The sequence below is a fragment of the Lissotriton helveticus genome, chromosome 1_1 (assembly GCF_964261635.1).
Source record: "Lissotriton helveticus chromosome 1_1, aLisHel1.1, whole genome shotgun sequence".
Classification (NCBI taxonomy): Eukaryota; Metazoa; Chordata; class Amphibia; order Caudata; family Salamandridae; genus Lissotriton; species Lissotriton helveticus.
This window is the reverse complement of record NC_136057.1, coordinates 1,738,730,296-1,738,754,101: the sequence shown is the minus strand read 5'-3', so window position 1 is coordinate 1,738,754,101 and position 23,806 is coordinate 1,738,730,296. Positions and strand designations below refer to the sequence as shown.

Genomic DNA, 23,806 nt, shown 5'->3' with positions numbered 1-23,806 from the left:
ATAACACTGTCTTGGCAGGCTTCTTGCTGACGTGACTGCAGTTTTCAGTGTGCCAGGAGTCCTGAAAACAATATTTCAGAAAGTGGTTTCAGGCTCAACCACAAAATAAAAGGTTCAGTACAATATTTATTTTAAAAGTGCACAATGCAAAATGCAAAAACATGGGCCTTCATGTTAGCTTAATGTTTGGGAGATTGATGACTTGCAGGACATGTTTGCAGAGGCCTAGTGATTCAGGCCACTACGAGAAATATGCATGGGTGACCTGCACATGAATGTAACATAGGGTGTATGTAGTGGACATTTTGGTCAGGCAAAATATCATTTTCCTCATTCCCTCCTTGTCTCCTACATAACCCTTTAGGATACATCTATATTCATGAGACCGTATAGCTGATCATACAGAATCAGTTCTTCATCTTTATCCTTTGTACATGTGGATGGGGAACGCAAGCAGTTGCACACAGGCTGCAAATCGCCAGGCCACACTGCGGACAGAGATAGTATCATGGCGGACTGCTGCTGGGTCAAGTTCGCCAGGGCAGATGCAGTCACATTCACTACTGCTTCAAGGGTTCTTGTTAACTCGCGTATTAGTTGAGTTTGTCTAACATGTTCTAGTTGTGAATCTCTGTGATAATGGGATGGGGCCAAGGAAACAGGTGGCAATAGGAATGCTATATAACAAGTCCCACCCCAGTCTAAGGGCAGATGTACATAAGCTGTCTGACCGCAAATGAAATAGGTATGGCGTGACGTTATGAAAGAAGAAAGTCCTTCTGAGAGTGAAGTTCCTTGTAAATAGCTCCTTGTAAATATGGTTTATGAAAAGCATGTCATTATTATATCTTGTTGAGTTTCTTGTAAATATGGCTTGTGAATAGCGCCATGTGGATATGGTTTGTGCAGAGTATGTTGACATTACGTTAGGCAGGAGAGAGCTGGATCTCTTTCAAGTGTTTGGAGAAAACGTTTTGAAGATGTGCGTACGTGTTATGTGATAACGTGGAGAGATGAGTTCATGACTTTCCCATGTACAGCAGTCATTGGGGAAAGATTGTGCTTCAGCTGCCAAAGAGTTGATATCTTGTATTGAGAAGGCAGTGTTTGTTTTAACATGCTGTTTAACAAGGTGTTGAGGGATTTTGGCGTTGTTTGGCGTTTGCGGGGGGGCGTGTTTTTGAGCGGAAATTCGTACCCGTTCCAGTGGAGGGATTTGGTTGCTTTTTGGTGAGGATTTAGGGCATCGCTTGGACTACTGTGATGCCAAATTTGAAAAGGATCTGAGCTGTGGAAGTGGTGGAAAAAGCATGTTTTGTGCGGAGGTGCGATTTGCCATGTTATCCAATGGGCGTTTTGTTCAGAAAATTCGAGAAATTATTTCGGCAGAACTCCCTTTGTTTTCTGATAAGGGGGTAGTTGGCCACATACCCAGCAATCAGTTGCATTGCTGGTCTGGTGAGAATGGTGTAACATTTGAATAAAAGTATTGTTACGCAAGGCAAGTCGATATGACAATTCATGAGGTGGCAATACACTAAATGTATGCTCTATGGTACTGTTACTGGAAGAGTATATATGTGAAGAAATGGGAAAGAAAACATGTAGCAATAAACTGACACAGATTATAACAATGCACAGAATAAAAATAATGATCAAGGTAACAATACATCTACTGCGTAATGTCTTGCAGTATTTTTCCTTTTTATCTCTCTTCTTGCTATTCTCATATGTGATCTTATACATGTCAGAAACTAGTCTAACCGATTCACCACCGGGTGGGCTTAAACAATTAAACTACGTCTGACTTACTAGATCTTAATTTAGACCTATACTCTTGCTGAGGGGTCTTTTCAAGCAAAGGCGGCACAAAGTCTGTATTGTCATTAAAGTCAATGTTCTTTGCAAATGTTCCACATTGTCCAAAATACCGCTTAACGTGATGGGCATGGATCCAGCCCTTGCGTCCCTCCACTTTCAACGCGGTCCTCGTGGTAAGAAGCACCAATTTTGGGGTCTTCCAGCGCGGCTCGAGGGGGCTGGAACTATCAAAATTCCGGATGCACACAAAGTCCCCTGGGACTATGGCGTGTTCCTGGACCTGGGTGTTGTCAGGGAAGGCGGCAGCAACCTGTGAACGACAAGAGAGTAGTGCAGACATCAAGGAAGCCAGGTAATCAGTCAGCATGTTACTGTCAACATCAGTTATCTTTCTGGGCATAGGCGTACCCCACATATTTGGCGGTCTACCGAAAACCACTTCATACGGAGATAGGCCTGTTCTGGAATGTGCTACCATACGCATGTAAAAGAGGGCAACCGGCAAGGCTACCATCCAATCCACGCCTTTTTCTGCACAGACCTTTGCTAATTTTGTCTTGAGGGTCTGATTATGTCTTTCTACAAGGCCTGCTGCTTCTGGGTGTCGGACACAATGGAACTTCCATGTATAACCTAACAGAAGAGACACTTGTTTCATTAATTCAGAAGAGAATGGCTGGCCGTTGTCTGAATAGATCACCCGAGGTAATCCATACCTGGGGAAGTACTCGCGCACTAACTGTCTGGCTGTTGTTACAGCAGTATAATCTGGAACTGGATAAGCTTCTGTCCATCTAGATAGTGCGCACACTACTACCAAGACATACTTGTAACCTCTACATCTGTCCATTTGGATATAATCCATCTGGAGAACCTCAAAAGGGTGGTCAGGAGGATGAAATCCGCCTTGTTCCACCGGGATGCCTTTACCTGGATTGAACTGACAACAGATCATACATGTTCGTACTTTCTGCTTCGCTGCTGCACGCATGTGCTTGTTAAACCAGATGTTCTGTAAGCTGTCCAACATTGCTTTTTCTCCTAAGTGTGCTGGACTATGGGCTGTATTTATGATTACTTGTACCATAGAATCTGGGAGAAACCATGAGCTTTTTCCCTTAGTCATCCAACCTTGGTCAGTCTGGACCCCTCCTTGTTCAGTCCATTTCTTTATCTCATCTGTGGTGGCATGTGTCTGTATGTCAAGTACATCTTGTGTGGGATCCCTGACTGTCATACTTGTTGTCAGTAATGGTACCTCTGTCCTTGTCGTGTCTGTTGGTGTCTGGGCTGTAAGTTTAGCTGTTCGGTCTGCCAGGTCATTACCCTGGGAAATGGTGTCTGTAACTTTGGTGTGAGCTTTGCACTTCAGGATAGAAATGGCTGTAGGCAAATGTATGGCTTCTAACAGGGCCTGAATAAGCTGGCCGTGCTGGATCTTGGTCCCATGGGAGGTCAGGAAACCTCTCTCCCTCCATAGTAGCCCGAAATCATGAACAACGCCAAAGGCATATTGTGAATCAGTATAAATGTTTACTTTCAAGTGCTTAGCTCTTATGCAGGCTTGTGTCAGAGCGATGAGCTCTGCTGCTTGTGCTGACAATGTGTCTATTTTCTGTGTCTCTATGACCTCTGTAGCAGTGGTCACAGCATAGGCTGCTACTAACTCTCCTGCACTCGTTCTCATGCATGATCCATCTACATAGAGCGTTAAGTCTGGTTCTGAAAGTGCAATATCTGTCAGGTCTTGTCTTGGTTTCGTCACTATATTCATTAGTTCCACACAGTCATGTGGTGGTGCATTTACTGTACTTGAGGGCAAAAGTGTTGCAGGATTCAGAATGTTACAACGTCTGATCTCTGTGTGGCTGGAATAATGTCAGTTCATATCCTGTCAGTCTTGCTACAGTCAAGTGTTGTGTCTGTGTTCTGTTTAAGAGAACCTCCACTGCATGTGGAACCTGTACTGTCAGAGGGTGGCCCAATACTATTGAATCACTTTGTCTTATGGCTAGGGCTGTTGCTGCAACTGATTTCAGGCATGATGGCAGAGCCTGGGCCACAGGGTCTAGTGTACTGGAAAAATAAGCGCAAGGCTTGTGTTTTCCTGCTTGATCTTGTGTGAGAACAGATAACGCTGTTCCTTCTCTTTCAGTTACAAAAAGCATAAAAGGTTTGCTGTAACATGGAGTCGCTAACACTGGCGCTTGACATAAAGCTCTTTTTAATTCCTCAAATGCCAAGGTGTGTTCTTGTGTCCAAGGGAGGACAGTCCCCCCTGCCTCCTGTGTAGTTAACTGTATGAGTGGTTTGGCTAGAAAGGCATACTGGGGAATCCATTGCCTACAGTATGAAGTGAGGCCAATAAAGGCACGTACTTCCTTTTGTGTCTTGGGCTGTGAAAGGTTAGCAATGAGCTGTATACGTGCTTGTGTTAGCTGTCTCCCCTCTTTGGAAAGCAAGTGTCCAAGATACACCACTTGCTTTTCACAGAATTGCAACTTCGAAGGCGACACCTTGTGCCCCTTGTCTGCCAGAAAATGTAAAACTGTCAATGAAGCATTTTCGCATTTTATTTCTGAACGTGCTGTAATTAGGATGTCATCTACGTACTGGAGTAGGGCAGTGTCAGTAGGCATGTGAACACTGTCTAGCTGTCTTTTTAATGCTTGACTGTATATACTAGGGCTTTCTGTAAAACCTTGTGGAGCTCTTGTAAAGACAAAGCTACGACCTTTTAATGAAAATCCAAACAGGTACTGGCATTCGGGATGGATGGGAACACTAAAGAAAGCATTTTTCAAATCGATAACAGTAAAGTAAGTAGCCTCTGAATCGATAGCAGTCAATAATGAAGAAATGTCTGGCACCACTGGATATTGTGGTACTACACATTTGTTCAATTCTCGTAGGTCAATAATCAATCGGTACACTGGCAGTACACTAGGATCAGATCTTTTAAGGATAGGAATGACAGGCGAGTTACATACATTAGAGACTGTCTCTACCACTACTCCTCGTGCAATAAGTTCGTCAACTAATTTCAATACGGCTGTTTCGGCGTCAGGTGGTAACTTGTATTGTCTAATACGTGGAAGTACCACTCCTGCTTTGAGTGTGACATGGTGCGGCGTTATGTCCATGTAACCTACGTCAGTCGGTCCTTGTGCCCATAGTGTCTGTGGCACATTCTTGAGTCTGTGGTCAAAATCAGTCAGTACATAATGTCCCTTAAAATCACGTAAGAACAGGCGTACTCCTTCTGGAGAACAGCAGATAACTGCTCCTAGATCTTTTAATGTCTTCATACCAAGTAAGTTTTCTGGACATGACTTAGTAAGTAACAGGTCAGTGGTACGTGACAGTGGACCAACCCCTAGGGAAACTGGTTTTGATACTTCATTAACAATAGGCTTTCCTGAAAATCCCAGGGAAACATTCTGAGCCTGAGAGAGGTGCCCCTGGAACCTCGTCATGACTGATGGTAGTTCTGCTCGCCCCTGTGTCAATCAGAAACTTTCGATCCTGACCTAGAACACGACTATGTACATACGGACCCTCTTGATCTACAGGAACCTCAATAAGGGGCAAGCCTACTTCCCTCTCGAGGCTGTTTCATGAGAACTGTTGATATTCTGGATAGTCAGACTGTGTGTACTGATACATTTGTGGTGTGGCATTAACAGGCGGTGGTGGAGGATAATTCGCTACTGTCTGTTGCGTGTTCTGTTGAGTGTTATTCTGTCTAGGAGTGTACTGTCGCTCTTTTGTCTTGCCTGTAGCAATGTTGTGTTTCAGGACAGTGCAGTCCTTTACAAAGTGACCTGGTTGTTTGCAATAATTACAGTTCCCTTTAACTGGTGTCGTGTTATGTTTGTTTGAAGTCGCCGGTACCGTCTGGGCAACCAGCACCTTCATTTTGGTCTCTTTCATGCGTCTCTTTTCATGATCCTGCTCTTCCCTAATTCTGTTCTGATGATACTGTAGCATCTGTAACATTTGTGAAGGGCTGTTTGCTTGCCAAGTACTCTCAACCTTCAGTACTCTATTCTTGATCTGGGGTAAGGAATTCTCAACTAATTTGCTCACAAAAAGATGTGGAAATGACTCGCTACCTGGCTTAAGGCCACTATTAATAGTGAAGCATTTCTCAAATCTAGAATAGAAATCACTTGTGTCCTCGTCTTGCTTTTGTTTACATGCTGAAATGGCATCCCAGTCTTCCTTTTTAGTAATCAATAATCTTGGCAAAACTTGTATCAGAAATTCAGGTAGTTCTCTAGCTCTTTCTCCAAGACCAACTCCTGGGAGCCTGCCCTTCTCTTCTGTTTCCAATGCATCCCAACTTAACTTTTTCTCACCCACTTCCCAGTCTTTTTCCTTAAGCTTTTCATAAATCCCTGCAGGTAACAGTACTTTTAATAGCTTCAGAATGTCAGCGTATGTATAATCTCCTATGCGGAGGATGTCTTTTAATTCACGGTGAAATCCCCCTGGGTCTTTATCATGACAAGGCAACATCTTTTTCATTTCAAGAATCTCTAATTTCGTTAAGGGGGTGTAAACATACACCCGTTGTAACTCATTGGCCGCATTCTTGACGGGATGAACCTCTAGTAGGGGGTTCTGTCTGTCTATGTGTACGTTATGTCTGTCATGGTGTAAGACTGGAGGCATGCATGTGGTCAGAGAATCTATGTACTTATGTCGTTGATCCAGGATTACATTAATTAATTCAGTACCTAAACCTGTCCATCTATCTAGTAAAATGTCGTCTAGTAATTTATGCAAGTGACCAGGATCAGAATGCTGACTTTCATACAACGTTATCAAGTGTTGGACCATGTAAATACCAGCCAAACGCTGTTCGTTCGGTGGAAGGCTTAAGAAGGTCTGAGCCACTATATCACTGCTATATATATATTGGCATTGGACACCCACTGGGTGGCTGACCGGGCCAACTCTATTTCGTGTTGTGTGGGAGGTCTCTCACTCCCTATCCATCGTTTCAGTGCTTTTTCAGTAGCCTGGAATAATGCTTCAAGGGAATACCTTTCTTTTATAGCTGGCCCTTGTTTACAGTAATCAAGGCACTTGGGTCTGTCAAACTGTCGCGCTTTTCCTACATAATTCATTTTGTCTTTTGGCTCATCTACTTCTGTTGATAACTCACCATTCTCCTCAGACTCTTTTCTGTGCCTTTCTATTATTTCCTTTTCGTATTTTCTTGTACATGGCATCTATCTGTCCCTGTTTCTCATGTCTACCGGCATCTATGTGATCACTCCATTCTATCAAACCTGGCTTTACATCTCCGTCTCCTTCGTCTTGTTCCCTGATCAGGCAGTTAATAATAAAACGTAAGATATGATTCTTAACCCCTACCTTTCTTTGTGCCATGGCTTGTGCTATACTATCTGGTCCCTCCCCCGTTCTAATAAAACGATACATGCTATCTAGGTGATCTTTCATGTCTGGTAATGTCTCTAGATATGCAACAGCTTGTCTTAGTCTACGTGAATTAACGACCATTGAACCCTTTCCTGGTTCTGGATCATATACACAAAATGGAATGGCTGCATCTACAGTAGGCACCCCTCCCACTGCCCCGGGACCTACGTCATCTTTTACGGGCTGCTGCTGAAGTTGCTGGAGTTGATCTGCTGGTGGGGGTGGAGGAAAACCTGCATTAACGTAGTCTGGAAGGGACTCGTCTAGATACGAGGAAATGAACGCATCTGATGCTGTCGGCTTTATTCTATGTACTCTATATGGTATAGGTGGTGGCGTTCGCGGCCTACTGGATCTTTCTGAGGTGGTCACTTTAGCTAGTTCTTCTGACAGAACGGGATAAATACCATTAACAACGGCGTTTCTTTCCCTATCAGTCTGTTCTGTTTTGACACGTTCCCCCTCCTCCCGCAGTTCCTTTTCTCTGGCTTTTTCCCCAGCTTGTCTAGTTCTATCTGCTTTATTCAATTCTTTCTCTGTTCTCCTATGTGACTCTTTGCGCCACAATTCGATGGCATCTTTCTGAGAGGGTCTTGACTTCCTTTTCCATAGCGCTTCCTCCACCCTCATAATACATTCAGGATCCCATGTTCCCGAGATTGGCCATCTATACTTTTCCTCCAGGTCCTTTGTATAGTTTACCCATAAATCTAAAAACAAAATGGCGTCTAATCCATGCTTATTATACATATAATGACCAGGTGTGTCTCTAGGCGGGATGTTAACTGACTCTTCTAGTATACCTTTTCTGGTCCCTATCTGACGTAACTTTGAAAACAGTGGCATGTTTGAAACCAATATTCACAAAAATAGACTGAAACAATCAACAATCATTCACACACAAACAAATATTAAACACTAAAACAGTTACAACCTAAACTGATACAGAGAGCTAAACATGTACTTGAAAAACGTTATGCACTGAAATACAGTACAACCATACCGGTCTCAAAAATGAGACACGTCTTTACCGTTCCCACGTTTACCATGGGCCCGTCTTGAAACTTGATGCATTCCCCATAGTGGTACTCACCGGGAAGCAGGACTTGAAACTTGAAGGCCTCGAACTTCTACGCATGCGCCTTGGAGCAGGTGGACCTCTGGAGACCTCGGACCTTGCTCTCTCACGGGCTGGGCTCTGGTTTGAGACGATCCGCGTTCCTCACCGCCTCACATGGATGCCTTGTCGCAGTCCGTCCTCCTCCTGGGCCTGAGGGAGTAGCGGGAAATCCCAATGGCGTGTACACTTTAAAGTCCGTCACGGCTGTGGAAGGGGGCAAAGACTAGACCTACAAACTCCGGCGAGTGGGGAAAGGGACATGTCCCTGTTCAAGGGCGCCAATTAATGTGGTAAATAAAATATTACCCTGGCAGAATTTCTAGGCATTAACAAAGTATCATGCATCAAATGAGAGACAGGATCCGTGGTGTCCAAGTTAAAATGGGCTTTATTCCAATAACTCGAGTCAAAGGGAGAATATGTTCCATCACCACTGAGGTTCAGGAAGAGTAATCCAACATTTAATAACAATGAACAGAATATATACATTTTACTCCTTGTACATAGGGAGGAGCGCTCCAGGCAGAGCAAGAAAGAAAGAGATAAGAGCATGTGGGCGTGTATGAGGGTGTACACTTGATGAGTCATAGGTAGGTGATAGGTAGGTGTCATAGGTGGGTGGGTACTTAGAGGAGGAGTTTGCATGACAGCTGGAACTCTGCCCTAATTGTGCAACTTTGAGCATGGCGTGCAATTGACGTGTAACTGGGAGGAGAGCTGACTTCCAGCCTAGCAGAGAAATCTCTTGTGTCAGGGCGAAAAGCACATCTTGTACAATCTGATATGATAGGGGATGTATTGTCTGAAGCAAAAGGTTGTTCACCACTAAGAATCAGAAAAAGCATATATTTCTCCGTTCATTGCATGGGGGCTGAGACAGAGGGCTAGGCCTTATCGGTCGCGGACGGGTTCTGTTTGCTTTTCCTCACCGGGCAGGGATGCCACTCTGTACTGAAAACAGATAACTGTTATTCATAACACTGTCTTGGCAGGCTTCTTGCTGACGTGACTGCAGTTTTCAGTGTGCCAGGAGTCATGAAAACAATATTTCAGAAAGTGGTTTCAGGCTCAACCACAAAATAAAAGGTTCAGTACGATATTTATTTTAAAAGTGCACAATGCAAAATGCAAAAACATGGGCCTTCATGTTAGCTTAATGTTTGGGAGACTTGATGACTCGACTTGCAGGACATGTTTGCAGAGGCCTAGTGATTCAGGCCACTACGAGGAATATGCATGGGTGACATGAATGTAACATAGGGTGTACGTAGTGGACATTTTGGTCAGGCAAAATATCATTTTCCTCAACATTAGAAAGGATGCAGATCCATAACCACCTTTATACAATTAAGCCTTTAACGGATACACACACGCACGCACACCCCCCATGAACCCCTAGTCTCGAAGTAGATTAAGGTTAAGTGCAAGCGTAAAAGTTGGGCACCATACCTGTATCCATTTTTCCAGTGCATGAACTGAAGTTTGTCTGCTGCGGCTTGTGGTGTATTTGTGTAGTCATGGCATGTGTTGCAAACTCTTCAGCATGTAGAGACCCCAAAGAGCGTAATAGATGGATGTGTGTGAAGGGGGAAGCAGGTGGAAGTAGGCTTTTAAAGCACATGCCTCGCATTCATCAATTTCAGGTCATTTTTCCAGCATGTGATTTAGTCATTACATGTCCGTTGTCTTTGGATGTGTGTATCACACTTTCACACCAGACCTTTTACTTTCACAGGCTAATTCCCATTCTCGTGAACGGCATGAAGTACTCTGAGATAGACATCATCTTGTTAAAGGTATGTCGTCCTGTGTGGCCATCTTTTTTTCTGTTCTAATCTTATGCCCTCCGTGTCTAATAGTGTGACATGTCCTTGGTAAACCGGGGTAGGGGATGGTATGAAATATTTTCAGATGGACATCTTGTGAAAGGTACTTCTAAATTTGTGATTGCTTTTTTGTGTGCTTTATTGTGATCTCAATATGTAGATGTCTGGTTCTTTGTGATGTATCTTTTTGGTGGCAGGCGTTATTAGAAGGTTTGAAGAAACTCAGTGCAGCAAATGTTTGTGTGACTTTATGCTGAATAGTAAAGTAAGACCAAGAGGGTGGGTGAAGGAGTCTCTTAGATTGCTTTTAGAGATGTTTGGCAGGGGGCAGTGTAGTACTTTATTGGTTGTTTTGTTAATAATTGGGTACTTTTGATTTTATATGGAGACTGGAAATCTGGGTTGCTAACTGTCCTTCCTATTATGCTATGGTCCCTTGGCTACACGTACTGTAAGCTCCTTGAAAGTGATGCATAAACCTTGACCCGACTCATGATGTGGTCACTGTATTCATACTGTCTGATTCAAGGAGCTGCAGTAATCCTTTGATATTGTGGCTGAGGTGGGAGCTGTACCCAGCCCTCTGCTGCTTTACATTTAACACCTTCTCTTCTCCCTGTGAAGTGTGTTCAGGTTTTGGGGGCTGTAGAGGTAGGAGTAGCAAAGCAAGGTGCTAAGTAAGATCCTCCAGGTGCTACAATATTCCTTGGAAATGTGCAGGCAGTCTTCTACATAGATTTCCCTGATTAGTGTCTCTGTTCTTGTGCAAACTGATTGCAGCCACAGTATTCTGACATGTTGGATTCTGCAAGGTTGAGTTGAGAAGGTTAAATAGCTTGTATTTTGTACTAATTATTGCCAGCTCTACTTTTTGTTCAGGGGGACGTTGAAGAAGATGAGACTGTCCCAGATAGCGAGCAGGACATCAAGCCACGCTTCCACAAATCAAGAACGGTCACCTTGCAGCACGAGGAGGATCGCACTGCAGATGACGAAGACGGGGATGATGAAGACGACGATGATGATACTCTCTCGGACTGGAACCTGAGTAGGTGCTGGGTAGGCACTATATGGCCACGGTTGACTGAGTTAATCTTTATACATCTCCCAAATATGCAGTTTAATGTGGCTAGTGGGTTACTTAGTGCATGGGCAACTGCTGTGCCCATGTAATGAAAGTATTGGACAGAATCCGACGTGCCAGTGAAATGCTGTGTCCCCCTTTGTGTAGACATGGTTCCCTCTAAGATGTTTTGATGCCAACTTCTCCGCTATTAGAAATGCACGTGTTAAGCTCTTTGCTGAATCTTAAATAAACGACAGCAGCCAATCCCCAGTTTGAACTTTGTTCACCTTAGCTTTGTTGTGAGTATTTTACCATGGCTATCGCATCCAGCAATTGTTGAATCCAAGGGCCCAAAAAGCAGCAGGGAAAAATACAGTTTGCTAGGTAATTTCAAGATGTGACTGATTTCTAGGATCGAATTGGCAATCTAGTTTGTATTGATCAGTCTGTTTAATATGACTAAACGTTTGATTGGTGTCCTTACAGTGATTATATTCTTTCTTAATGCAGGAAAGTGCTCGGCTGCTGCACTTGATGTTCTTGCTAATGTCTTTCGGGAAGACTTGCTGCCCCACCTCCTCCCACTCCTCAAGGGTCTGCTCTTCCACCCTGAGTGGGTCATCAAGGAGTCTGGCATTCTTGTCCTTGGGGCTATTGCTGAAGGTAGGTCTGCTGTGCAACCTTAGTATGGATACAGTGAACATTGCTGTCCAATCTATATTCCTTGCTGTAGGAGCAGCCTCCCTCAAATGGGCCCGGTGGTATAGCAACACAAACTGAATTGTAGTTTCAAACCATGACTTTAAACATTGTCCTTCTAAAGCCTTGTTCAGTCTGAAGATATTCATCTTACACCCCAAAGCAATGTACTTACTGGCATGGCCACTCTGATACAGTCTCGTGCTCCTCGTTCTTCTGAAAACTTTTTCCCAGTGGTGAGGTCACTCCTACTCTTTCCTGGCTTCCAAGCACTGGCACTTGTTGCTGCTTGAATCACATCTTTTGGGCTTTTGTAAGGCATTTAAGACCTTGCTTTTCAATTCCTGCTCTAAAGGACCCTTTTCTGGAGGCAATCCCTTTCACACCATTGTTGGTGGGTGCCCGCTTGTGCTCTGCAAATGAAGTTGGAAAAAAGAAAATACTATCCATGTTTGTGCATCACTATTTGCTTCTTTCAGTTGCAGTTTGTCTATATATGGTATCAAAGATTAACATTTAACCAATATGTCTGGCAATCAGTTTTTCAGCATGATTCAAAACAATATTTTTGTTACACATTCTTAAATGTAAGCACTTCAGCCGTTTTTATAGAAACTGCTTTAAGGAAGCTGCAGGTCAATGTAAAGTGGTTTGAAGAAATGTTTTATTCATTCATTAAAGGCATCTATCAAAAATACTCTGGGCATGATGTGCTTGTTAAACTTGTATCTTTTTGGAAAAACATCATTTAATTGCGTTCCTTCAGTTCCTTGCCTGTTTACTTTCCCCTCCCAGGTTTATGAAGTTACAAATATACAAAGATGGTCAGAGACCTTTGCATTGGTCTATGGTAGTAACCCTGCTGCGTGGGATTTCTACTAAATTGAAAATATTGATATAGCAAGTCACCAAATCTAGACTTTCATCTAACTACCAAATACATATATTTTAACACTTCCCAAGGGTCGCTTTTTTTCTCTCCAAATTACGGTTGCTTAATATAAGTTTCAATCTAGTACCAGGAGCTGTTTTTCTGCAGTAAGGGTTGGCCTTGGAAGTGATGCAATTGATCTAGCCTGACTAAATGAGGGGTTATTGTATTCATACTGTCTGATCCAAGGAACGCTGACCTGTCTGCTAGGCTGCTGCCTGAGGTGGAGGGTGGTAAGGGGTTGTAATGCCTATCCTTACTAATACCAGGATATCACTTTAGTGACAAAGTTTTGGCTTAAAAAGGAGCTTCTGCAAGTTTGGTGCCATAAGTTCCAGTATATGGCTTCTGGTGGGTTGCATGTGCTGTTTGTGCATTACTCCATGAACAGCCCAGGTCATTTGTATGCTTTTTGTTTGAGCTCTAATTACTCAAACCGTAACTTCTGTCTATGGTTTATCCAGGCTGCATGCAGGGCATGGTGCCCTATCTCCCTGAGCTAATCCCGCATCTCATCCAGTGCCTGTCCGATAAGAAGGCCCTCGTGCGCTCAATTGCCTGCTGGACCCTTAGCCGATATGCCCATTGGGTGGTGAGCCAGCCCCCAGACCTGTACCTGAAGCCCTTGATGACCGAGCTGCTGAAGCGAATACTGGACAGCAACAAGAGGGTTCAAGAGGCGGCTTGCAGGTAGGTTTGTGGGAGAGATGGGGGGGGGGTCTTTGGTGGAAGTTGGTACAAACCTAGTAAATCATTCACAAACTGCCTGAGTAGTCAAGTGGGTTTTAGTAATATCTGAGCATTGTTACAGAAGTTATTTTGACATTTCAACGTATTCTGCGTATTAAAAGAGAAATCTGAAGGGTGTGTCACTAAGTTGGCAAACCAGTTTTCTTTGCAGCCCCCCTTGCCTAACACTGCTTCAGTATGCACTTATGAATTTCTTGTTCAATTATCCCCTGTAGCTCTTCCTTCAATAACGTTTTTTTTTCTTACCGAGAGCAGTGTGTTACTTCATCAATAACTTTATTCAAATATGGAGATCGTAGCAAATGTTTCAGGGTAGGTCTCTCCATATGGCATTTCTTGAATTGTCATTTTAGGACATCCCTTTAAATCTGTAAATATTGCATGGAGGATCTTGATTCTTCAACACATGTTGATTTGCCCAACTCTGTTCCGTGCCCTAACCTCACCCCATGACCACGTCCTAATCCCATTACCAAACTTCTCTCAGCTCTTTTTTTTTTTTAGGAATTTGCAGTCTAGTTGATAGTGTAAGCGGTGTTACAATGAACTTTTGTTTCCATTCCAAGTTTTATCTGGTTCTTTAGTGGCATCACATTATGGAGTGGATCCGTTTTTTGTTTTCTTGTTTTAGTTAGTTGTTTTCCAGGCTTCTTTTTTCACTTGAAGCTTCCAAGTTTTCTGTTTGCATGCTTTCCAAGCACCTTTGAAGGTGTCTTTTATCACTTTATTGTTAATGTAATTTTTAATTTTCCTACTGAATGTCCAAATGATTAATATTTTGTAGCATGATACTCTATTGTTTGGAGGGTTGTTACAGGATTAGTAAATACTGTACGTGATGGGGCACTGGGTGCTAGGGTCTGTGGCTGAGCTTTTGAAGAAATGGTTTGTGCTTGACCACGAGGTGTAAGAAGTGGGTGCTGCAGGAGGTGGCTAAATTTAGCACACAGAGTATACTGGTGTAATATAGCGAGGTATATATAAACCTATGCTTTACACACAAGGTGTTGCCTGCAGTCATTAACGTTCTATAGCAGGTGTCTCCAAACTTTTCTGTTGTGAGAGCTACTTCTGATCAGTGAAACTCATTGGAAGCTACTGAATGCTCAGCAACTTGTTCATTGTTACCAGGCGCCCCCACACCCAGCTTAATTAACTGTAAGCCTACTGTCGATAGAGCCAGATGCTATGGTTTGAACAAAATACTTTGACATGGGCACTATAATAGGATTCACATGTGTCCTTAGACGAATGAACTTGTGTGCATATGAGTGGGATGTGTCTACGGGTGACAGTCAAATATACTTATGGCACAGGACATACCTGATCACATTGAACCCGTTACATGTATAACACCATTAGGCAACATTATAAATTGCGAAAAATGTTATGCAAAAATGTTCAGATTAAGTTAACATTTTCTGCATTTTAAATTTCTCCAATCTAATATGGTGGCAACATTTTTCACTTATAAATATGGCGCTGTATCTAGCAGAGTTAGCGTTTTGTATGGATTCCATCAAGCTCATCATTTACAATTTCTCCCATTTCCAAGCGTCACATTTATAAACACCAAGCATCTTATATGGATTCCAGAAAGCTCATCATTTAAATTTTCTCCCATTTCCAAGCGTCACATTTATAAACACCAAGCATCTAAAAGACACGTTAGTGATAGATTCCTTACCTTAGAATATTCCCTAGGCGTCAGACTGCATCCAGAAAGTTTTCTGCTTAGCAGTACCCCTGTGTGCCAGTAGGTGGCATCGTGTGGCTCCGCTCCCGTTACTGGCGTCATAAGCACCGGGATGATGTCACAGAGGCTACTTAGGCGCCACCATGCGCGCTGACGTCAGTTCTTTATTTTTCTGCGCCGAAAGCGCAGATCCGGATTGAGCACGTACCTCGGCCATTTTTTGACCACTTTTTTGAGACCTTTGTGCGCCTTTGGGCCCCGCGGTCCCGTGTCCAGATCCTGTTGGCCCGGCGGCACAGCCTCTGTCGCCAGCCCTGGAGTCACAGGATCCAGCGCCCTCTGCTACGGCCTCGGTGCCACAAGGTGCAGCACTGCTGGCTCTGGCCCCGCCCTTGGCTCCAGCCCCAGCTCTGCCACAGGTGCCGCACTGGGTGCCATTTATCCCGCCCCTGCCCCAGTTCCCGGACCATTTTATTCCGGCCTGGGATCCACGTTGTGATGCGGGCCTGGCTGGTGTCGCTACCGGTGCCGCCGCTGACCCAGTCTCCGGGTCCGTCCCTACCGCCGTGGCTGGCTCATTCTACCCCAGCCAGACTACGATTGGGATGGCCATGAGGACCCACTTGCGTGGCAGTGTGACTACTAGCAGGATTGGGTGGATGACCTTGATGTGTCTTCTTACCCAGGGTTTGCCGCGCCTCTGCCTACTATGGAGGAGGGTGCTTCTTATGCTATGGTGCTCTGCGGAGGCCTTCCGTTTCGACCTTCCTATGTTGGCCCTTTAAGACCAACCTGCTTATGGAGGTGCTCCAGACGGCGTCTACGTAGTCTGAGGTGCTGCTCCCTTTCAATGAGGCCCTTACGGAAGTCCTCTTGGGTACTTGGTTGTGGCCGGCCTCTGGAGGCACCAGTGGATAAGAACGTCGCTAGGCGTCATCGTCCGGCGCCTGGTGATTCTGCCTTCTTGACCACTCACCCCACGTCTGAGAGTCTGGTCATTCAGGCCTCGACAGAGTTCCTTTTAGGGTATACTTATAGTCTTGTTGTTTTTATTTTTCATTTCAGATCAGCCCCTGATGAAGGCACTAACTGGTGCCGAAATGCATTGGGCATTAGTAAATAAATGTGAAATGTCATGTATTATGAATGGTTATACTATGAATTGTTGATACAGAACATATTGCATCAAGATAAATAATGTGATATATTGTGAAATCACGACTGCATAAAAATATGGAATGTTTTATTTTGTGAATGATCGAAAGAATCAGTATATGAAATTAAATAACTGATTATTACATTTTGAGTTGACATTGTATAAATGCTTAAGGTGTAGGATCACACCAGGTGAACTGTGCGCAACTAGATGAGATTTTATCTCATCATAACTTGCAGAGTTACATTGGACAAGTGGGTGCTGCAGATAATCTGTCTAGGTTACTCGCTCCCCTTTCTGTCCTCCCCTCCAGCCATGCCACCTCGGTGCCACCGCATGTCGGGGGATCATTTGGCTCTTCTGTCAGGAAGTCACGGCCCTCCTGGCCAAGGGGGCCATCGTGTACGTTCCCGATCAGGAAGTAGGAAGTGGTGGTTGTTCTCCCAACTTTCTGGTTCCCAAAATGGAAAAGGGGGGGCTTGCGCCCCATCTTGGACCTCGGGGACGTGAATCACTTCCTCCGGAAGCAGAAGTTCAAGATGCTGTCTCTGACTCAGGTCTTGACTGCCATGGACCCTGGATGGTAGCGTTGGACTTGCAGGACACTGATTTTCACATCCCCGTCCTGCCAGCCCACCAGCGTTACTTGCGGTTCATGATAGGCCAGGAGCATTTTCAGTTTGCCGTGCTCCCCTTCGACCTTACCAGTGGCCCTCAGGTGTTCATGAAGGTGATGGCGGTGGTCGCAGCTCACCTGCGCAGGTCAGGGGTGTCGGTCTTCCCCTACCTCGACGACTGGCTGTTGAAGGCGGGCTCGCCCCAGGCAGTAGTCTCCCACCTCCAGACTACGGCCGACCTCCTGCATTTGCTGGGGTTCTCCATCAATGTGCTGTGTTTGCACCTGAGTCCCTCTCAGAGGCTCCCCTTCATCGGAGCGGTTCTGGATTCGACACTGTTTCAGGTTTATCCTCCCGAGCAGCGTGTCCGGGATATTCTGGCTATGATTCCGCTCATTCAGCCTCTGACCCTCGGCTTCTGGGCCTGATGGCCTCCTGTATCCTGCTGGTGACACATGCCAGATGGCATATGCGGCTCTGCAGTGGAACCTGAAGATCCAGTGGGCACAGCATCAGGGAAAACTGTTTGATTCCGTCCAGATCTCGGAGGGCGCTGCACGACCGTTGCAGTGGTGGCTTACGAACCGCGTTTGGGTCAGTGGCAGATCCCTCTCTCTTCCCCAACCGGAGCACACAGTGGTGATGGATGCGTCCCTCCTGGGATGGGGAGGCCACACGGGAGAGGCGGAGATCAGAGGCCTCTGGTCTCCGGCGATTTCCGGCTCCATATCAACCTTCCGGAGCTGCGGCCGATCCGGCTTGCACTGAAGGCATTCCTTCCCTCCGTCCGGGGAAGTGTAGTGCAGGTGTTCACGGACAACACCACCGCCATGTGTATTGCAGCCTTCTCTTTTTAAGTCTCCGGTTGTTCACCACTTTCTCAAAGGCATTACACACACGTTTCCTCCCATGCCTTTCATAATGCCTCAATGGGACTTAAATCTTGTCTTGACTTTTCTGATGTGCGCTCCCTTTGAGCCTCTTTATAACTGTCCCTTACGTCTTCTCACTCTAAAGACTGCTTTCCTGGTTGCTATCACCTCTGCCAGGAGAGTGAATGAGCTTCAGGCTCTTTCTTCCAAACCTCCTTTCCTTTCAGTTCATCCGGACAAGGTGGTTCTAAGGACCCGTCCTTCTTTCTTGCCAAAGGTTGACATGCCCATCCGCATCGGGCAGACCATCACTTTGCCCACTTTCTTTCCACATCCTTCCATGGAGGAGGAGAGGCTCCACCGTCTGGACCCAAAACGTGCGCTTGCTTTCTATCTGCAGCGTACACAACCGTTCCGGTGGATGATCAACTCTTTGTTCTCTTCGTGGGCGCCCAAAAATGTCGGGTTGTGCACAAACGGACCATTTCCCGGTGGGTCGTTCTGTGCATCAAAGCCAAGAAGGAAACTCCTGTGAGGCAGCTTGCCCAGTCGACCAGGGCAACAGCAGCTAATACTGCCTTGGGATGTTGCGTTCCCTTGCAGGACATTTGTCAAGCAGCTACGTGGGCCTCGCTGCACACGTTTATCAAGCACTACTGCCATGACCGTCCGGTACGGAGAGACTGCTTCTTTGGCCGTTCGGTGCTCCGTGACTTTTTGGTGTAATCTTGTTCGCAGACCCTCCACTGGGGTTGGTATTGCTGAAGTATCTATTCCAAGGTAAGGAATCTATCACTAGTTAGTGATAGATTCCTTACCGCCCCACCCATCCTCCCCGTTCTGCGAACTGATTACTAGGGTTAAGGTCATCGCATTTTAGGGCCCTAGTTTTATGCACCAATGGTCAGTGTCTTGCATGGTTCTGCGTTTCGGCGCGGAGGCGTGTGCAGAACTGACGTCAGCGTGCATGGTGGATCATAAGTAGCCTCTGTGACATCATCCCGGCGCTTACGACACCAGTGACGAGCGCGGAGCCGCAAGACTCTACCTACTGGCGCGCAGGGGTACGGCTAAGCAGAAAACTTTCCGGATTCAGTCTGACACCTGGGGGATAGTCTAAGGTAGGGAATCTATCACTAACTAATGTCTCTTACAGATATATTGTTACACAAGTAGTAACTTGTGTATCTTGCTCCTAGTGGGCTGTAGACATGGTGCCATATTTAAAACTGAAAAATACCTTTGTTTTAAATGGGAGGAATTTTAAGTAAGCAGGCTCTATTCAACATTACGACTTACTTGGCTTAATTGCAAGTGGAGAAATACCTTGATGCTTAATGTTTCATAGAAAACAATGTCTTCACTTTAAATTTCTGCTATTTGAAAAAATAGCTTTTTCTGTTATGAATATGGCACAGTGCCTGCTGTCCACTTGTAGCAAAAGGTCTGCTGCTTGTGAATGCAACACTTTGAGATGGGATAAAATTAAAAGTTAATCATTAAGTTAACTTCATTACATTTTCTACCATTCAGAAGCATCATTTTGTTCTCGCGCTCCAATATTGAGTTGACATACTTCATTTCTTCACCTCTGTGACCCTGCCTGGCCCATAAATCTGCCTGAGAACTGCTCATTTTCAGTCTGTCTGCAGCCTGACCATGTAAAGTAAATGCAGCCTTCCTTTTACATTAAAAGAAAATTTGACCCTGTGCTTACTTAAGAATAAACTCATGGCTGCAAACTACATCGAAGGTGTTTTGGAGCTACTGGTATCTTGCGATTCACTGGTTGAAGTCACCTGTTCTGTATAATGCTCATACACTTAATCATATACTTAGTGTTTGACACCAGACCCCTCCAGTAAAGGCTTGTATGCTGGCCTGATCTTTAGCTGTGTAGCCTTGAGCACTTGCATTGTCATGCTTGCATCCTGTTGCTTTATTGGCGGTAACACTCCTCTTATCTAATCGCAGTGCCTTTGCAACCTTGGAGGAGGAGGCTTGCACAGAGCTTGTTCCCTATCTCAGCTTCATCCTGGATACATTAGTTTTTGCTTTCGGCAAGTACCAGCACAAAAACTTGCTGATCCTCTACGATGCCATCGGCACCCTTGCTGACTCCGTGGGACACCATTTAAACCAGCCAGTGAGTACTTGCTTCTGTTGTGATCGTCAGACTGCCCCACAACCAAAGTGCCTTATTGATTGCAGTGCATGTTGTTGTACAGTGTTCCCTTAGCCAGGCTTTCTTTCCCTGTGTTGCCTCCATTCATATTTTACTGAAGCCTGGTCCTTTGGTATACCCCCACTCTGCTGCATTTTTTTCCTTGCATTCTTTGTTTAGTTGTCCTTGTTTCTGATTTTCTTTCGACTTTGTAGTCCCAATGCATCCAAGTACAGTCCCTGCAATCCTACACCCTCTTACGCCTGAACCCCGCTTCCCTTCTCTCTGCTCCTTTTCATTCTATTCCCTGGAGCTTATCTAGAGGAATCTGTCCTTAGTCTCTGTGACCCTATGCTCTTGTTACTCAAACTGCCCCATTCAAGACTGTTCATATGTACTCTGATTTTTATTGCTGTGGTTTGGATGGTGCTGGATTTAACATTGTGGAAGCTGTCCTTCTCCCTTGCAACTGTCTTGCCACTTTACATAAGAGACAGCCCCTTGCAGTTGTCGAAACTAATTTTCTCAAGGAAAATCATTCCAGTTCCTGTGGGTTGACTGCTGTGGGCTGCAGATCACCCTACAGAAGCCTTAGCATTTGCAATATGTTCAAGCTCAATTAAAGATTGCTGTTCTTGCCAGAGCATTGCTTTGAATTTTGCCACCATCCTAGACTGGACTTCTAGTACCATCAAAGGTTTAGTCCCTGGATTGCTTGTGCTTCTCTAAAGATTATTTTGGCATTAGTGCTTCTGCTGGTGTAGGTCTGAACCCACACCCTGTTGTCTTTGGTCCAAAGTCATTGCTTGCCTCCCTGGGTTCAGCTCAGTACCTTCATACTAATCGTTATGGTCTGACCGGTCCATTGTTGGTTCTCCCCTATACCTGCATCCTCTATATCTTCAAGGCCTTTTGTTTTCGGTCTGTGGGCTTAGACTCCATCTAGTGCTTACCCATGGCTGACTTAATTGCCACTAAACGCCCCTTCCCCCGGGGGCATGGATCCATTACGTATTTCCTTCCATTGCTCATTAAAAAAAAAATGGCGCCAACTTTTTCTTTAAGTTCTCTACCTGAGTGCGCCTTTCACTTGGCTCCCTCATGTACTCTTCTCCTCCCGCACCCCCTTCTGTGTTTCTTCACTGTCTGTGTTGGCTTGCACCATCTGCCCTCCTCCCTTTCTGTGTTGCCCTGCTCCCACCTTCCCTCCTGTTTTCTGTATTGCTTTACTCCCACCTGTTGTCCGAGTTGCCCTGATGAGGACCCTCAATCCCTTTATCCGTGTTGTCATGCTAACCACACTCCATCCCTTTGTCTTGCCATGCTCACCAACCTCCCACTTCCAGTGTTGTTTTTTTCCTTAACTTCTAGCCATGCTGCAAAGCATGGTGCTGCTGTACAACATGGCTGAAAAAATCCTTGACCAAACCAATTCTTCGTGTAGGTTTTTTTTGATTTGCAAATGCTTGTTGGCCTTTTCTGTGGTGTGAGGTTAGTACTGTGTTCTTTCTAAAACTAGAACTTTATTAAACTGCACTGATGTTTAAAACGTTGCATTCACTGTTCTCTGGTTTAGTGCCTAGAGCTCTATTCTTTCGCCGGCCATAATCTGTGCCAGGCCATGGTCCTCCTCTGCTTGTTTCCAATCCTCTGTTTGAACTCTGCTTCCCTGTTCAGTCCCGCCTTGCTGTACTCTGCTCAGTGGGTGGGCCCCATGCTGTGCACTCTTATCTCCTTCAGTCCTGATGCACCATTCATGAGTCTTCCTATTCAGTTCAAGTTCTTATTCTCTGCTCTGACCTCTACCTCTGTCACATTTTGCCACAGGAGTACATCCAAAAACTGATGCCGCCTCTCATCCAGAAATGGAATGACCTGAAAGACGAAGACAAAGATCTCTTCCCCCTTTTGGAAGTGAGTGATAGTTTAAAGTCTGGAGATATTTGGGGGAGCAGGTGTGCGGTCCTAAACTGATATTTATTCATTTAGATAGAATGTGTTACAGGTGGATTTGCTTATGTGTAGAGGGTCAGGAGTTGCCATTGAATGGTATTAGGGCTGCGATTACCAGGGTGCACACTGCTCTCTGGACATGATGCAGACCTTTGTCATGTGACTCACTATAATTTTCCTTATTCACATTGTCTAAACCAGGGAATAGTGCGGGGTTTTTTTTGTTTAAATTTTCTATCGGGTGTGTGTGTTGCTTGTTGGGTGCTGGGAAAGTATATGATGGCGTTCAACAGGGTACAGTTTTTCTCCTTTACCTTCTGTTTGGATTTTGTATATGATGCCAGTAGTAGTATATGTAATGAATGGAAACGTTCATTCAGTGAATTGGAGATGTTAGATCCAGCCTATGTACTCAGCATGACCTGAAGCGCAACTTCAACCAAATAAGTGTGGTTCATGTTTTCTGAGTGTCTGCTGTTCTGCATTTGCTCTCTTCGCAGTGTTTGTCTTCTGTGGCAACTGCCCTTCAGAGTGGATTCCTGCCATATTGTGAGCCTGTTTACCAGCGATGTGTCACACTCGTGCAGAAGACACTTGCACAAGCCATGGTATGTACTAAGAAGGTTCTGGCGAGTAAGGTTCCTTATGGCAGAACTATGCTGTATGTGATTCCAGTGTACGGTGGGAAAGGGCTACTAGATTCCACGAGATTTCCGTAAAAACGTCGCCCAGTGGCATCGGATATCTTTAGGGATGGAAGTTATTGAAAGAATAAGCAACAAATATCTGTGAAGGGGGAAGGCTTCAAGAGTTTTCTAGGAAGGGCTGGTCTGGCCGCCTCTGTTTTAAGGTGATTGACTTGATGCAACAGTGTGAGAAAATGCTTTGTCCCCAAGGAAGTTGGGTCTCTATTGCGTCATTTTGTCTGGTCTTTGAGCTAGTCCTGTGTGAATATCACAGCAGGCCAACCATTTAATCGCTAACTCTTCTGGGACACTGTTTCTAGTCCTGATCTTCTAACAAACACAATTGCTGTCCTATGTTAGACTAATTAGGACCGTCAAAGCAATCGGACTAACTCATCAACAATTTTCGTTAATCAAAAGCGCAGGGCTGGAAAGTGTCTGTGACTTAGCAGGAGGTGGTGCTGCCAGTTCAAAGATTGGTTATTCGGACTAGCTCTCCATCCATTAAACATTTAATAAACCAGTCCAACTCTGCGTGAGTTGAAACTGGGACCTCGCTAATCAACAGTTGCTGTGGATTTGGGAAGCGGGTGGGATGGTTTTGGGTTGAGGGAGTGCTTCTAGTCACAGACTACTGTACAGGTTCTAATGTTTTATGCCTTTCTTGTGGAATTCATATCTCCTGCAGATGTATAGCCAGCACCCAGAGCAGTATGAGGCCCCTGATAAGGACTTCATGATTGTGGCTCTTGATCTCCTCAGTGGCTTAGCTGAGGGCCTGGGTGGCCACGTGGAACAGCTTGTGGCCCGGAGCAACATCATGACCCTGCTCTTTCAGTGCATGCAGGTGAGTGCAGTGGTTGCAACTTGCTGGATTCCAGATTGTTACATGTAGGAAGGTTTGTGCCTTTAGTTTGCGCCGAGATTTGGCATTTCAAAAAGACCATCTCTTAAAACGTTTTTATCATATTTCCTTCAAAAGAATATGTACTTTTTAA

At 45.0% G+C, this 23,806-nt stretch overlaps 1 protein-coding gene across 2 annotated transcripts in view; it reads left to right on the top strand.

Annotated features, from left to right (window-relative positions):
- TNPO2 (transportin 2) overlaps positions 1–23,806 on the top strand; it is a 162,566-nt gene that overhangs the window by 92,114 nt on the left and 46,646 nt on the right. For both annotated transcript variants that reach the window (XM_078689212.1, XM_078689213.1), the window contains exons 10-17: positions 10,128–10,188; positions 11,098–11,266; positions 11,795–11,947; positions 13,379–13,604; positions 19,980–20,151; positions 21,997–22,083; positions 22,623–22,730; positions 23,497–23,655. In XM_078689212.1, the coding sequence (XP_078545338.1) occupies positions 10,128–10,188; positions 11,098–11,266; positions 11,795–11,947; positions 13,379–13,604; positions 19,980–20,151; positions 21,997–22,083; positions 22,623–22,730; positions 23,497–23,655 (1,135 nt within the window). The remainder of the gene's footprint in view (positions 1–10,127; positions 10,189–11,097; positions 11,267–11,794; positions 11,948–13,378; positions 13,605–19,979; positions 20,152–21,996; positions 22,084–22,622; positions 22,731–23,496; positions 23,656–23,806) is intronic.